This window comes from Nerophis ophidion, linkage group LG09 (assembly GCF_033978795.1).
Source record: "Nerophis ophidion isolate RoL-2023_Sa linkage group LG09, RoL_Noph_v1.0, whole genome shotgun sequence".
In the NCBI taxonomy this organism is placed as follows: Eukaryota; Metazoa; Chordata; class Actinopteri; order Syngnathiformes; family Syngnathidae; genus Nerophis; species Nerophis ophidion.
This window is the reverse complement of record NC_084619.1, coordinates 47,590,201-47,605,624: the sequence shown is the minus strand read 5'-3', so window position 1 is coordinate 47,605,624 and position 15,424 is coordinate 47,590,201. Positions and strand designations below refer to the sequence as shown.

The 15,424-nt window shown below is 39.9% G+C and overlaps 1 protein-coding gene and 1 long non-coding RNA gene across 4 annotated transcripts in view; one reads left to right on the top strand and one right to left on the bottom strand.

Moving 5' to 3' along the window:
* The window catches only part of ltbp1 (latent transforming growth factor beta binding protein 1), a 288,869-nt gene that overhangs the window by 18,225 nt on the left and 255,220 nt on the right, over window positions 1-15,424 (top strand). For all 3 annotated transcript variants that reach the window (XR_009808158.1, XM_061911089.1, XM_061911090.1), the window contains exon 2: window positions 3,305-3,375. Coding sequence is in view for 2 of the 3 variants with exons in the window: in XM_061911089.1 (XP_061767073.1) it covers window positions 3,305-3,375 (71 nt within the window). In the remaining variant the exon portion in view is untranslated. The remainder of the gene's footprint in view (window positions 1-3,304; window positions 3,376-15,424) is intronic.
* Window positions 1-15,424, bottom strand: part of LOC133559372 (uncharacterized) — a 46,692-nt gene that overhangs the window by 3,725 nt on the left and 27,543 nt on the right. The window lies entirely within an intron of this gene.

Here is a 15,424-nt window from a genome sequence, read left to right as displayed (position 1 = left end):
GTGACCACCATTTGCCTCATGCAGTGCAACATATCTCCTTCGCATATCAGCTTGTTGATTGTAGCCTGTGGAATGTTGGTCCACTCCTCTTCAATGGCTGTGTCTACCTTTTTCTCACCTTTTACAGAGCGCCGTAGTGACAAACCATTAGCGTTCTTGTTGTGTAACTCTGTACAGCGTTCGTTTGTCTAATCTTGAACGGGTTTGTGCTGAAAACAACATTTATTTGTACTTGTGCAATGACAATAAAGATCCATCCATTCTTCCATTTCTTTCTTCAATTCAAGGACTATCATCCACTTCTTCTCAGCATTGTTTTTCACTCAATTTCTTCCTTCCCATGCTTGGAAAAACAATTTAATGTCGTTCCTTAGCTATAAACTAATGCTAGAGAGTAAAACCGAATGTTTTAGTCGGGTCTTACGAGCTTCTGTGTGTACGCCAACTTGTGGTGGGGAATTTCATTAAAAGCATAACAATTAGCTAAGAGACAGCTCGCATCTCAAAACACTCCCAAGTTGGGTTACTCGTTAGGATGGATGTAACGATATGAACATTTCATAACTGAAACATTATTATTGTGGGATTGTTGAAAGTGCTTATAAAGTATTTATACACAAAAAGTACTAATACACGTACAGACATTTTTTAAGTGTTTTTTCAAAAATAAAGTACTTTACAATTTATTTTATTGGCAGAAGAAACATTAAAATTAAATATTTATTATTATTAGAGATGTCCGATTATATCGGACTGCCGATATTATCGGCCAATAAATGCTTTAAGATGTGATATTGGAAATTATCGATATCGGTTTCAAAAAACAAATTTTTGACTTTTTAAAACGCCGCTGTATGGAGTGGTACACGGACGTAGGGAATAGTCCAGAGCGCCAATAAACCTTAAAGGCGCACTACGGCTTTTCACACACACAAGTGAATGCAAGTTATACTTGGTCAACAGCCATACAGGTCACACTGAGGGTGGCCGTATAAACAACTTTAACACTGTTACAAATATGCGCCACACTGTGAACCCATACCAAACAAGATTGACAAACAAATTTCGGGAGAACATCCGCACCGTAACACAATATAAACACAACAGAACAAATACCCAGACCCCCCTTGCAGCACTAACTCTTCCCCCCGCTACACCAACAACACCCCTCCCAACCCAGCCCACTTCAACCTCGTTATGCTGTCTCAGGGAAAGCATGTCCCAATTTCCAAGCTGCTGTTTGGAGGCATGTTAAAAAAAGTTGGCATTTTTTTCCATAACTTGAGTTGATTTCTTTTGGAAAACCTTGTTACATTTTTTAATGCATTAAGCGGGGCATCAAAACAAAATTAGGCATAATAATGTGTTAATTCCATGACTGTATATATCGGTATCGGTTGATATCGGAATCGGTAATTAAGAGTTGGACAATAACGGAATATCGGATATCGGCAAAAAAGCCATTATCAGACATCTAATTATTATGGTTAAATGAGTGTTTAAATATCTTTATCTTCTTTTGTTATGATTTGTAGAGGTTTTAGTGCGTTAGGGAAAACGAGTGTTGCACATCCAATCACAGCTCCATCACTCTAGAAGAGCACAGCCCGTAGGTTTAATGTACACAATTGAATATCTTAGTTGCTCACACATTTATACAAGTTTAAAATTGGATATGATGTTTCTTAATGGGGAAAGGCGTCACTTGGATTCATTTTAACATGCAAGCTAGATAGCGAGCTCGAGCTAGCTGGTTCGTAAGTTTACCAAAGTGCTGCTGTCAGTCATCAATAACAATTTGAATTTAGGACTCTCATATTAACCATGGGGAGAGTTACTGTGGTTTATCATTAATACCGTTTGTCATTATACATATTCCCCGGCAGAGCTGCTGAGCCTCAGGCTTTGAGCATGAAAGCGACACAGTTTAAACCATTTCTCACGCTTATATTTCTCCATCCCCCTTTTTTTCCCCCATAATAATAAACTTTTTTTCTTTGCGGCTTCAATTAACTCTGAGTACCTGACTGAAATAACGAATCCCAGACAAATCTATAAGGTGTTGTGCCTAAATCTAGCCAACCACGGAAGGTACCACGCAATGTAAACCAATCAGAAGCAATGTAAGGCGGGTCTTGTCCTCTCTATCTTTCACACACACCACAGCGCAGTGTTGCCAACTTGGTGACTTTGTTGCTAAATCTACAATGTCTCCAACTCCTCTTAGTGACTTATTTTCTCAAAAGTGGCGAGCGACAAATCTAGCGCACATTTCTACATTCAGTTCACTTGATAAACAAGAAAGTGTGTATCACTCTAACAATGTCCTCAACGTACAAGCGGTGCTGTGGTGAGCCTTTCCTTTTAGGTGCAATGACAATACAGTTCCATTCCACTTCAGTCAGAGCAGAGAGGAGACACACACCCACTCTGTGCATATCCTCACATTTAAAATAAAAATAAACCTATTGTTCATGTCAGAAAGCCACTCAATAGCGTTTGTTTGTTTGTGAATATCACAACTCATTCAGTCTTGTGATTAAGTGTAATTCTCTAACATTTAACAATTTAGAACAATGAACACACCATCTAAACTAAGAATCAACAGAAGTATATTCCTTTACAATTCTAATCCTAATTTGCGTTTTTTAACTCATGTTTTATGTCCCCCACTAAGTTATTCCTCTCTCCTACAGCGTACATTGTAATTAATTATGCAAATGAGGCAATGGTGTCATACAGCAACTTTTTTCAATAGAAACTATCCTTCGTAAAGATTTGGCAACACTGGAAGATGAAGAGAAATCAGAAGAGACTGAGGAAAGTGAGGATGGAGCTGTAGAAGAGATACAAAATAAAAACACACACGCAGAGGATGAGACAGAAGAGCCAGCAAAGAAAACAGTGGAGATGATTTTTATTTATTATTATTTATGGTTAATTAAGACTAGCATTAGGAGGCTACAGTGCAAAGAGAGCTGCTGTAGATGAGGACATCAGTCTTAAGGTATACATTGACTTTAAAACTGGTCAATTCGGTGTTAAAAAGGCAAACAATTTTTTAAACGCATCATGACTCTAAAGTCTCACTCTTGTCATTTTCTGAAACTTGACTATTCGAATCCTTCTTTTTGATGAAATTAAAACATTTTTAGACATTAATCTTGCTTTCAGGGGGTTATCAACTGTCACTGAATTTGAACTCGTATATCATGTCTAAAAACAAGTTTTTAAAGTTACAGTGATGAAATGAAGAGACGACTGCATCTTGTGTTGTATTTAAGCACTGTGTTTGTGTTTGCAGAGTGAATGTCTGTGGAGGTCAGTGCTGTCACGGATGGAGTAAAGCACAAGGATCCCAGCGATGCACAAAGCGTAAGTAACATTTAACTCTGTTAAATGTTATCCAACCTTTGACTGCTTTGGATCCATTATCCATTGAACAGTTTGGAACAAGGCACTCTGGCATAATAAATTCAGTTAGCTAATGTAGTCTATAACAGACTAACATTTATGATTAAGATTTTTCAGCTCAAGGACCCCTAAACTAATGGATCGGTGGAGCGGGAACTCTCTATTACAGGCCAGGGTAATTATTTTGACTCAGGGGCCACAAAAAGGTGTCTGGGGGCCGGTATATCTATTTTTAGGGACACTAATACAAAACTTTGCAATAATGTCTGATTGAATGCTAAAAACGTTTTGACAGTCCGCCTTAAAAAACAAAATGGGATTTTACATTTTTCTATGAAGGATAAAACACTGAATATTGATAAAATATGAATGTCATACCCCCTTTCAATCGACATGTTTTACAATCTAGTGAAACACAACAAAAATGCAACAAACAGTGAAATATGAACGCAAAGGGTACAAAATAAACCCACCTACAATCTGATATGTCCCTAAGCTTTAGAACTTTGTTAGAAAAGCTCCTTCCGCGTCCGTGCAAACGCTTCCCACCCACACTGCTTGGTGCCTCGTCTGAGCTGCTGTGACGTAGATTACCATAGTAACTAATTAGCTGACCATAGTAACCAATTAGATTACCATAGTAACTGGTATATCATCCATAAGCGCAGATTTCAACCATTGAAATGCTTTGTATAGTTGAAGACTTACGGTCATTAGAAAACATCACTGCACATCATAATAGCAGCTACAGTTTCTATCTTAAAGATCTAAAAAAAATATTTGTGATTGTCCGGCGGGCCAGAATAATAAGCTTCACGGGCCGCATGTGGCCCCTGGGCCTTAATTTTCCCAGATCTGCTCTATTACATATCTTGTGTAAATTATGAAACTGGTCCTATAGGTATCTTGTTATTGTGCAACATTACGATATTAAAATAAAACAGTAAAGCAATGCGAATAGCGATCTGTCAACGAGGGTGCTAATCATTAGCTGGTAACTGGCGCTGCTAATCACTAGCTGGCAACTAGCGCTAGCTGGCAACTTGTGCTAGCTGGCAAATTGTGCTAACTGGCTACTAGCGCTGCTAATCGGTAAGTGGCAATGTTACCTACATTCATAAGCTACACTACAGTGTGTTGGATCAACGTTTGTGTGTATTTAAATCAGAGCTACCAAGCTTCATGCTTAGAGCGTGACAGTCACGCAATATAAACTATTCCCACGCCACATGCCCATTGGCATTTCTCATGCTTATATTTTACCATTCAATAATCTCCATTTATGTTTTTCATGATAATAAACTTGGGTTCCCGCAGCTTGCCGTAACTGACTGGGCTAACCAATCTCATCAGTCCCTTGAGCCTGAATTCAACCCACTACGGAAGGCCATGAATTGATTAACATGGACCCCGACTTAAACAAGTTGAAAAACATATTCGGGTGTTACCGTTTAGTGGTCAATTGTACGGAATATGTACTGAACTGTTCAATCTACTAATAAAAGTATCAATCAATCAATCAATCAATCAAAGGCACCAGGCAATACAAACCAATCAGAAGCAACCTAAGGCGGGTCTTGGCCGAGCTTTGGCCAGCCATTTGTTGCAGAGAGGAAGCTGTCATTGCTCCGATCTTCGAGTGGATCAAATTTGAATCTTTTAGCACTAATTACCGGCATGATTTGACTTCTGACTGGACCAACACGGAAAGGGATAGTGGCGGCATATATGAAATTAAAATTTAGGAAAAAAATTAATTGATAACCACACTTTGACAGAATTATGGACCGACTGGTGTTAGCTTGCTTGTTAGCTTAAATGCTAACATGAAATGGTAAATGAGTTATACGTGTATAGAGCTTTTTTACCTTCAAGGTAATCAAAGCGCTTTGACACTATTTCCACATTCACCCATTCACACACACATTCACACACTGATGGCGGGAGCTACCATGCAAGGCGCTAACCACGACCTATCAGGAGCAAGGGTGAAGATGTGGGATCTGTGTCAAGGATGTCGTTGTGGCTTGTGCAGCCCTTTGAGACATTCGTGATTTAGAGCTATGTAAGTAAACTTTGATTGATTGATTGAAGTGTCTTGCTCGAGGACACAACGGATGTGACTAAGTTGTTAGAGGCTCGGCATCGAACCAGAAACCCTCAGGTTGCTGGCATGGCCACTCTCCCAACCGCCCCACACCGTCCCAAACAAAACAGGAGACATTAACGTCTTTCCCCATCAAGAAACACCATACCACTATCTAAACTCGTATAAACACATTGCTGTCTAAACCAGTGGTTCTCAAATGGGGGTACGCGTACCCCTGGGGGTACTTTAAGGTATGCCAAGGGGTACGTGAGATTTAAAAAAAAAAGATATTACAAAAATAGCAACAATTAAAAAATCCTTTATGAATATATTTATTGAATAATAATTCAACAAAATATGAATGTAGGTTCATACACTGTGAAACAAAAATGCATCAATGCAATATTCAGTGTTGACAGCTAGATTTTTTGTGGACATGTTCCATAAATATTGATGTTAAAGATTTCTTTTTTTGTGAAGAAATGTGAAGTGAAGTGAATTATATTTACATAGCGCTTTTCTCTAGTGACTCAAAGCGCTTTACATAGTGAAACCCAATATCTAAGTTGCATTTAAACCACTGTGGTTGGCACTGGGAGCAGGTGGGTAAAGTGTCCTGCCCAAAGACACAACGGCAGTGACTAGGATGGCGGAAGCGGGAATCGAACCTGCAACCCTCAAGTTGCTGACATGGCCGCTCTACCAACCGAGCTATGCCGTTGTATTTGAATTCTTTCTCTCTTTTTTTCAACCAGAAATGCTTTGCTCTGATTAGGGGGTAGTTGAATTAAAAAAAAATGTTCACAGGGGGTACATCACTGAAAAAAGGTTGAGAACCACTGGTCTAAACAACTAAGATACAGTATTGACATTAAACTAACTCTGTGCTGTTGTGGCAAAAAGTGATCGATCCATATGGCGAGTTGAAACAGAAGGAGGTGTCTCCCACAGGAAGTGAAGTCGCATGATGTCACATAAACCAGAAGTAAAGCGACGTGATCACCCAATTTGCATTTATTAAAAAACAATCTAAAACATTTACACATTAAAATGGTAGAATATAATATATACAAATAAAAATAAGACAGCTTTTCTGATGCCAGAACAGTATTTAATGTTTCTTATGCAAAAAAAGTATATTGTGTGTCTTAATTTTAGTTATTAAAAAAACAAAAATAAAAACAAACTTGGTTGAAAGATTCTAGTTTGTGTAGGTGGCGACTTGTGTACCCTGCCTTCCGCCCAAGTACAGCTGGGATAGGCTCCAGAATCCCTGCGACCCTGAAAGGGAAGAGCTGTGGAAAAATGGATGGATGGCCATAAGTTATCTTTAGCACATTCAACAATACTGATATAATAATGATAACGTGATAATTTTGGTCACAATAACCGTGATATGAAATGTTTATATCGTTAAATTCCTCAATCGCACCCAGGGTGTGTCAATTTGTTAATACTTTTCTGATGTGCACATAAATCATTCTGAGGAGTATATTATTTCTTTATTTAAACAGCAACCCAGCATCACCTATGTGTGTTGCCAAAGTAACCACAGCCTGTAAAAATGTGCGTACGTCAGCCATGAAGTTGGCGTGAGGCACCACACATTTCTACATTCAGTTCACTCAACTACATGCATCTCAACTTTGGCCCCTGATCTACAGCATAACAAAATCGAAATACTAAACATCATAATTACTATACTACATTTCATGACAAGAAGTAATTGTTTGTCATTCCTCTGTCTTGCATTATTAAAAACAATGCAGTCCAGTTCAGGGTATTAAGTACGGTGGGCTAAACACAGAAATGATCAAATTGCTTGGATTTACAGGACATGACATCACATCTGGCTCATGTCTAGCTCATTGAATATACGTGGTGGTCATTCAAGCGTCTGTTCTCAATGGGTACTAGACACCATTTTGCCTTTCTCGAAGAAAAATGCCCAAAGCTTGCGTTGTTTCCGTCTGTACAAACGATTCCAAATGGCGAAAAAGATAAACGGTTCTTCAGATTTCCTCGAGAGGCAATCAAGACGGGCGAAAGATTGCAAGATTTTACGGAAGACGACGACAAAAGTGGCACACACTCCAGCCCAACTGTTATTTTGATATTGTTTGTATTTTAATTTTCAACAAACAGAAAGTCAGGGTCATTGATATTTTGTCAGGAAAATTACTTATTTGGGAATTCTCTTGTTTATTTTGTACACAAATGTGTCAGAGTACATATGACAACAAGACAAAAATCAAATATTTTGATGACACCAGTCCGTAGTCTTTGTACAGCAATGACGCATGACGCTTTTAACAGCAAGAGGACTCCGTTGAAGGACTCCACAGAGCTGGGGGGCAGAGGCTTTGAGAGATACAGTTCAGTTACCGTATTTCCTTAAAACCTCTTCTCACTCCTGCGCTTACTAAAGGCATGCGGTAAAAGTAAGCATGTGCTAATTATTTTAAAACCTCTTCTCACTCCGGCACTTACCAAAGGTATGCAGTAAAAATTTGGGTGTGAAGTAAGCTTGGACCTTAAATCCTTCTGAATAGCTCTTAATCTTCTTCCCTTTATGCGATTTCAAATTACCGGTATTGAAATCAGCCTCCTCCATTTTGAAAATGATGACAGGGGAAGTGTCACTCGTGACATCACGAGTTTGACCAGGCGGTAATACCAAGCATGCGCTAATTATTTTGGTAAGCGAGTTTGACCCGGCAGTAATTCAAGGCAGGCACATACTATATGCCCTGCGGCAATTCCAGGAAATACGGTATACAAAAAAGAGATACATATATTTAAGACAATACCGTCATAACGGTATCATCGGGTGTGCCTTCGTTACGGTTGTTTGCGGCCAGTGTGGTTTAGCAACGTTGCCGAGGTAGGCAACGTACGGCAGGCAACGTAGCTGAGGAAGGGTCCGGTGCGCGGAAAGGGTTGCCACCGCACGTTGCAGACACCGACCAGAGGCTCCACTTTATTTACCCAAGTCGGTGAAAAGATTCAACAGAACAGCCGTCAGAGCTGACAAACTGCCACGGCCAACTGCTGAGGCTGACAAAAACAGTTTGGTCAAAACCCTCACTGAAGTCACATGTGTTTGGCAACAGACACCGCCTTTTAAAGGCACACACACGGATGAACGCGCTGCTCTTAAAAACTTTTTTCAACTGCATATTTAAAGTTTTTTTTAAGTAACACATGAATTACTTTCCCCAGTTATTAATTACATTTATTAAAGAGTAATTCTATTAGTAATTAAACTATTTTTTTGGTTGAATAACGAGTAACTATAATTAATTACTTTCTAAAAGTAATTTTAAGATTATTGGTAGTAACAGTAATGTGGTGTTGAGTTTGAACTAAACGCTGCACGTTTTGTTTAAGATATTGATATATATCGTTGTGGAAGCTCTCTTCCAGTGGGTCGTCCTGACCACCAAGCACCTCCAGGCGAGCCCGTTTCATTGTTACAAAGACAGTTTATATTCTCATGCACACATGTAGGGATTGCTTTCCAGCAATATATTTTTGGACTTTTCAGTCCGGCGTGTCTCTGTTCGTGTGTCTTTCTCTGGCTCCCACTCCAACCACCTCTCTCCTCCCGGTTGCTGCTTATACAGAGCGACAGGTGATTAGATAACAAGGCCCAGGTGGGCCATCTACGCACCTGTCACTGACTTCGAGGTCGGTCCTGGCACACCCCGCCTTGCTGCAGGCCCGCAGGCCAGGCCCCCTTCCCACAATCGTATATAGCGATACGGTCTAAAAATACTGGGAAATCAGTTTTGGTCCATATCACCCGTGCATAGTCTGTAGTCTGGATACGACGGCCTGTATGGCGTCACACTCGTCAATTGCGTGAGATACAGTATCTACCTGGGTAAATTATATGACCGTAGTCCCACAGTTAGCAATTCAATGTGTGGGCAACAAAGACGTTGTTTAATTCTTACATGACCGGGATGACTCCATCTGTTGTTGATGAGGACAGCAAACCCACCGCATTTCTTCTAACCGCACTCGGTGGCATCCCGATAGGCCCTGACAGTGTGAAAGCCGTTCAGGGAGACATTGGTGTCGGGAGCGTCCTAATGTAGCCTCGTCTCAGTAAATCACATCAGGCAGCACTCCTGATTACTGCCGCTGACACCTTTCTAACACCTTTAGCCTCTCCATCATGTACAGTACCCCAGTGACTTCACGTTACCTATGGTGAGAGTGGGGTGACACGGCTTAAAACTCCTCTCTTGAACTGTCTCTTTTCTCGGCCACACTGAGTTTCCATATGTCTACAAGGATAACTAGTGTTGTAGAAGTTGTCGGTTGGCTTCAGGGCGAACAAATGGTCCCAATACTGGGTTGCTGCGCAATGGTGGTGAGAATGAATGAGCAGGATCCACTTGTAAAACTCTTCACATTTCTCTCCGAAAGCACAGATGGAGAGGACACAGTTTAAAAAGGTGCCAACCAAAAATACAACAATAACAAATAAAAATAAAGAGAGTAAATTAAAAAAAAGTTCGAGAGCGATGCTTATATGCAGTTTGCGCAGATCGGTGCATGCGCACATATACATTATGTCACCTGAATTTGTTTTCACAAAAAAAAACATTTTCAAAATGTGGCGGATTTTATTTGGCCGTGGCAATATATTTTTTTGCCAATTTCAACCTGGAAACCCTGCTATCTTTAATTTGAAGTGGAGTAGTAATAGTTTTTCGGTGACACCTATAATTCATTAAGTTAAGATCATTACACAGTCAGTTGAATGATTCAGACATACTTGTTACTGCATACTTTCTTAAACTCTTTTGCCTGGGAGACTTTGTAAGTAATATGTAACCATACTTATTAATTGTTGTTATTTGTTTATATTATATTAATGTTTTAGGCTCCAATATCGTTGAGTTAAGGATGTCAAACATGTTTACTTTTTGTAAACTACTTGACTAAAATACAAGAAAAGACAGACTTTTCCCAAATAAATTAAAGTTAAAGTACCAATGATTGTCACACACACACTATGTGTGGTTAAAGGCCTACTGAAACCCACTACTACCCACCACGCAGTCTGATAGTTTATATATCAATGATGAAATATTAACATTGTAACACATGCCAATACGGCCTTTTTAGTTTACTAAATTACAATTTTAAATTTCTCGGGAGTTTCGTCCTGGAAACGTCGTGTAATGATGACGTGTACGTAAGACGTCACGGGTTTTTAGGAAGTATGAGCGCTGCACACACACACACACAAGCAGACACACACACACACACACACAGCTAAATGTCGTCTGCTTAAACGGCATAATTACACAGTACTTTGGACATATGTGTTGCTGAGTCTTTTGCAATTTGTTCAATTAATATTGGAGAAGTCACAGTAGAAAGATGGAGTTGGGAAGCTTTAGCCTTTAACCACACAAACACACGGTTATTCCTTGTTTAAAATTCCTGGAGGTGAAACGTTACTATGGAGCGAGCATGAATCAAGACGGAATGTCAACCAGCAGGTTTCGGTGAGAAAATTGTGGTTAAAAAGTCGCTTCTTACCGGAGAAAAGCTGAGCTTGTGCTGTCCATAGCTGCCGTCGACTCTCCTGAGACACTGCGCGTGGAGACACCCTTCCGACTATCAGGTACTATTTAACTCACTAAAACACTAGCAACACAATAGAAATATAAGGGATTTCCCAGAATTATCCTATTAAATGTGTCTAAAAACATCGGAATCCGTCCCAATCGTGTCTTTTTTTTCTTTTTTTTAGTCCGTCGCTATCAATATCCTCAAACACAAATCTTTCATCCTCGCTCAAATTAATGGGGAAATTGTCGTTTTCTCCGTCCGAATAGCACTGTTTATTGGAGGCTCCCATTAAAATCAATGTGAATATGTGAGGAGCCCCCACACTTGCGACATCATCGTCTGCGAGTTCCGGTAGAGGCAGGGCTTTTGTCTTAGGACCGAAAGTTGCGAACTTTATCGTGGATGTTCTCTACTAAATCCTTTCAGCAAAAATATGGCAATATCGTGAAATGATCAAGTATGACACATAGAATGGACCTGCTATCCCCGTTTAAATAAGAAAATCTCATTTCAGTAGGCCTTTAAATTTGTCCTCTGCATTTGACCCATCCCCTTGATCACCTCCTGGTCGGAGAGGGGAGCAGTGGGGCCACGCCCGGGAATCAGTTTTGGTGATGTAACCCCCAATTCCAACCCTTGATACTGAGTGCCAAGCAAGCAGGTAATGAGTCCCATTTTTATAGTCTTTGGTATGACTCACAACCTACCGATCTCAGGGCGGACACTCTAACCACTAGGCCACTCAGTAGGTGAACTATGTTGCAGGACTGCTTGAATAGGAGACTATATTACACATTTTACATGCTAGACCATGGAATCCTTATTGTTTTGCTGATCGGACAAATGTCCGACATCATTATTAGCTAAAGACACTCCTAAAAGAAATGTAATAAATATTCTTAATATTCTTACATGTCATTCATTTTGATTGAGCGTTTCTTACTAATTGCAGGATGTTGGTTGGTTGGTCCGAGGGATTGAGTGAAAGTGTCACGTTAGGTAATAACTGGTAGCAGCGTTCTCAGATGTAGTGATTATCGTACTTGTACGCTAATTTCACCCTTTGTACGACTAATAATTCCAAAAATTCCATTATGTAGCATAATTTGAGCCCTTTAATACATGGCTTTTAACAAACTCAAACAGAATGCATCTTCACATGCAACAGTGCTATTATTTATTGAAGGTAGAACTGCATTAAAAACTATATTAGACGGTCCGTGTTAATGTTTTTCTGTTGTAAGTGGTCCTGAGTAATTTTCATCAAAGTACAATTTTAAGATTCTGGTACGGTAATTTGTCACATCCCATCTGGCAACGCTAAGGGCTATCATGTTCGGTTTTAAGTGTTGTGTCACGTTGGAGTGCTCATATGAGCTGAGCAGTGACCACTTAAGGACTTGAGGGGTGGAGGAAGTGTCTTTGTTTATACAGGCACAGGAAGCCCTACACAAACATCTGGACAATGACCAGTCGGGGATATTCCTTGATGTCATCTGAAATCATGGCCAGATATTTGTGTCAGAGAGATTCTGATGTAATAAAAGTATGTAAGTTTAATGGATTCAGTATAGGTTCAGTAGGATGAGTACTGTCTAGTATGCTGCCATACCCCATCAAGCTGTCCTTTTCTTACTTTATTGGTACTTTGCTTTCCTGTGTATGACTGCTTCATGCATAATAATTCAATGTATTGAGGTAGGGCTGGGCGATATATCGATATACACGATATATCGCGGGTTTGTCTCTGTGCAATATAGAAAATGACTATATCGTGATATTCGAGTATACGTTCTCACGCAGTTGTTTTTAGCTGCGGGCATTACACTCCAGGCTCTTCTCGCTCTTTCCTGTCTCCTTCTCACAGACAAGCGCACCTTCTTACACACGTCACATTATGTCACGTCATACGTCACATACTTCTACGCCCTCGTGGAGCAGAGAGGTAGCAGCATGGGTAACGTCAGCTGTGATGCTAGCAGAGCCGTGCGAGTGGTAATACGAGAGAAAGAAGGTGCGAATGAAGGAAGAATTAATTCCCAAGAGAAACAGCAGGGGGTCCATCGTCTGGCTATGGTTTGGCTTCAAGTGGGAATATGTTGAACAGACAACTGTAATTTGTCAAGTGTGGGCCAAAAGGATTGCTACAAAAAGTAGCATAACTGCTAAAATGTAGCATCATTTGAAAAGTCACTAGCTAGAGAATGAAGAGTGCATACTCCGCATGTCAACATCTCCGTTCGGTGCCACACGCCCACACCATCAAAATGCCGAGGCAAACATTTCCAGATCCACACCGTATGAAAAAAATAGTCAACAACAGAATTTAAAAACGTCCGTAGTAACCTACCACATAGTGAAAGACGAACAAATTTGATTTCCTATTATGCAGCTCATTTTTATTTGACACTTAAAATGTCTCTGACATTCTTGCACTTTCTGTTTTGAAAATGACATGAACATTTGTGCCATGGGTTAATAACTGTTAAATAAATACAGTTTTTGGTCAGTTGACTTAGTTGTGATTTCCTATGTTTATGTTTAAAATGAGCATATATTAACGCAGTATGAGCAAGAATGTTTTAATGTAGACACATAGAATCATCATACTGCTGTGATTATGTGCATCAAGTGTTCATTGAAGGTCGAGGCGAAATATCGAGATATATATCGTGTATCGCGATATGGCCTAAAAATATCGAGATATTAAAAAAAGGCCATATCGCCTAGCCCTATATTGAAGTTATTTTCTTGAAGCAACAGAGGCAAAACAAAAGCCCACTACTTGGCTGCAGCCAGCAGAGGCGCTGTTGATCCAGTCTCAACTAGTTTGCATGACCTCAGCTATGGGAAGTCGGGCTAATGTACATCCACATGGACCTGCTCTATGGTGCATCTGTTTTGGACTGAGGTTCAGAACATTTACAGGAGCTATAGATATATAAAAAAATACATTCTATTAATTATTCATTTTCTACCTTTTGTCCCAAGCGGGACAAAAGGTAGAAAATGGATGAATGGATATCTCCATCAGTATTTACCATACATGCATTTATTTGGGGCGAGTCGCCACAAAACAGTAGTTTTGGTGCTACCTGTTTGGCTTTGCTGGTAAACACATTGTGCTGTGACTGTCTGTGAACGCAGCTTGTCATTACAACTCTGGACCGTGGATTGCATCTCAACTCTTCTTCTTAGTACAGCTCATACACACCTGGTCGGCCAGAGAATAAGAACATGTTGCAGGAAGGAATAGGTTTGCCAACTTAGCGACTTCATTGCTACATGTAGACGTGGGCCGATTGCTGGACGATATTCTGACCTGCAAATTATTGCCGATAAACGATGTTATTGTGAATATTGTTTTTAACCAAATTAAACACTGATGTCATGATAGTACATAATAATAATGCATGCGTACCCTTTCAAATGCAATAAACTTGTTTCTCATATATTTTAACATTGTAATAGGAATGTAAACTTTTATATCTCCAAATTAAATAAAACAAACATCCATCCATCCATCCGTTTTTTACCACTTGTCCCTTTTGGGTTTGCGGGGGGCGCTGGATCCTATCTCAGCTGCATTCGGGCGGAAGCCGGCGTACACCCTGGACAAGTTGCAACCTCATCACAGGGCCAACACAGATAGACAGACAACATTCACACTCACATTCACACACTAGGGCCAATTTAGTGTTGCCAATCAACCTACCCCGGGGTGCATCTTTTTGGAGGTGGGAGGAAGCCGGAGTACCCGGAGGGAAGCCACGCACACGCAGTCACGGGGGGACATGCAAACTCCACACAGAAAGATTCCGAGCCAAACTCAGGACTACTCAAGACCTTCGTATTATGAGGCACATGCACTAACCCCTGTTACTCCGTGCTGCCCAAAACAAACACATATCAATAAAATATAATTTGTTAGTGAAATGTGGCCCAGTAATAAAAAAAAAACACAACTAAAAGCATAACAATATGTTAAAGGGTGGGCCATAATATACACAACCAAAATAATGAATAAAATGGCTATATAAAGTATCGACAAACAAAGTTGCAGTTAATATTGAACATGTTGGGAGAGTTAGAATTGTCCATTACTTAACTGATAATCAAGTTAGGATCTTGGTTAACAAAAAGTGTAGAGTAACAATATAAACACTACAGTATAAGCAGATATTTCACAACAGGTCATATGCAAAAAAAACTTAAGCCTGGCAGATTCCAAGCAAGTAAACACCAACATGACATGACAACATGACAAAAGTATGTCAGACATTTGCAGCACTTTTAGAAATTTTATTTTTTCATCCATCCATCCGT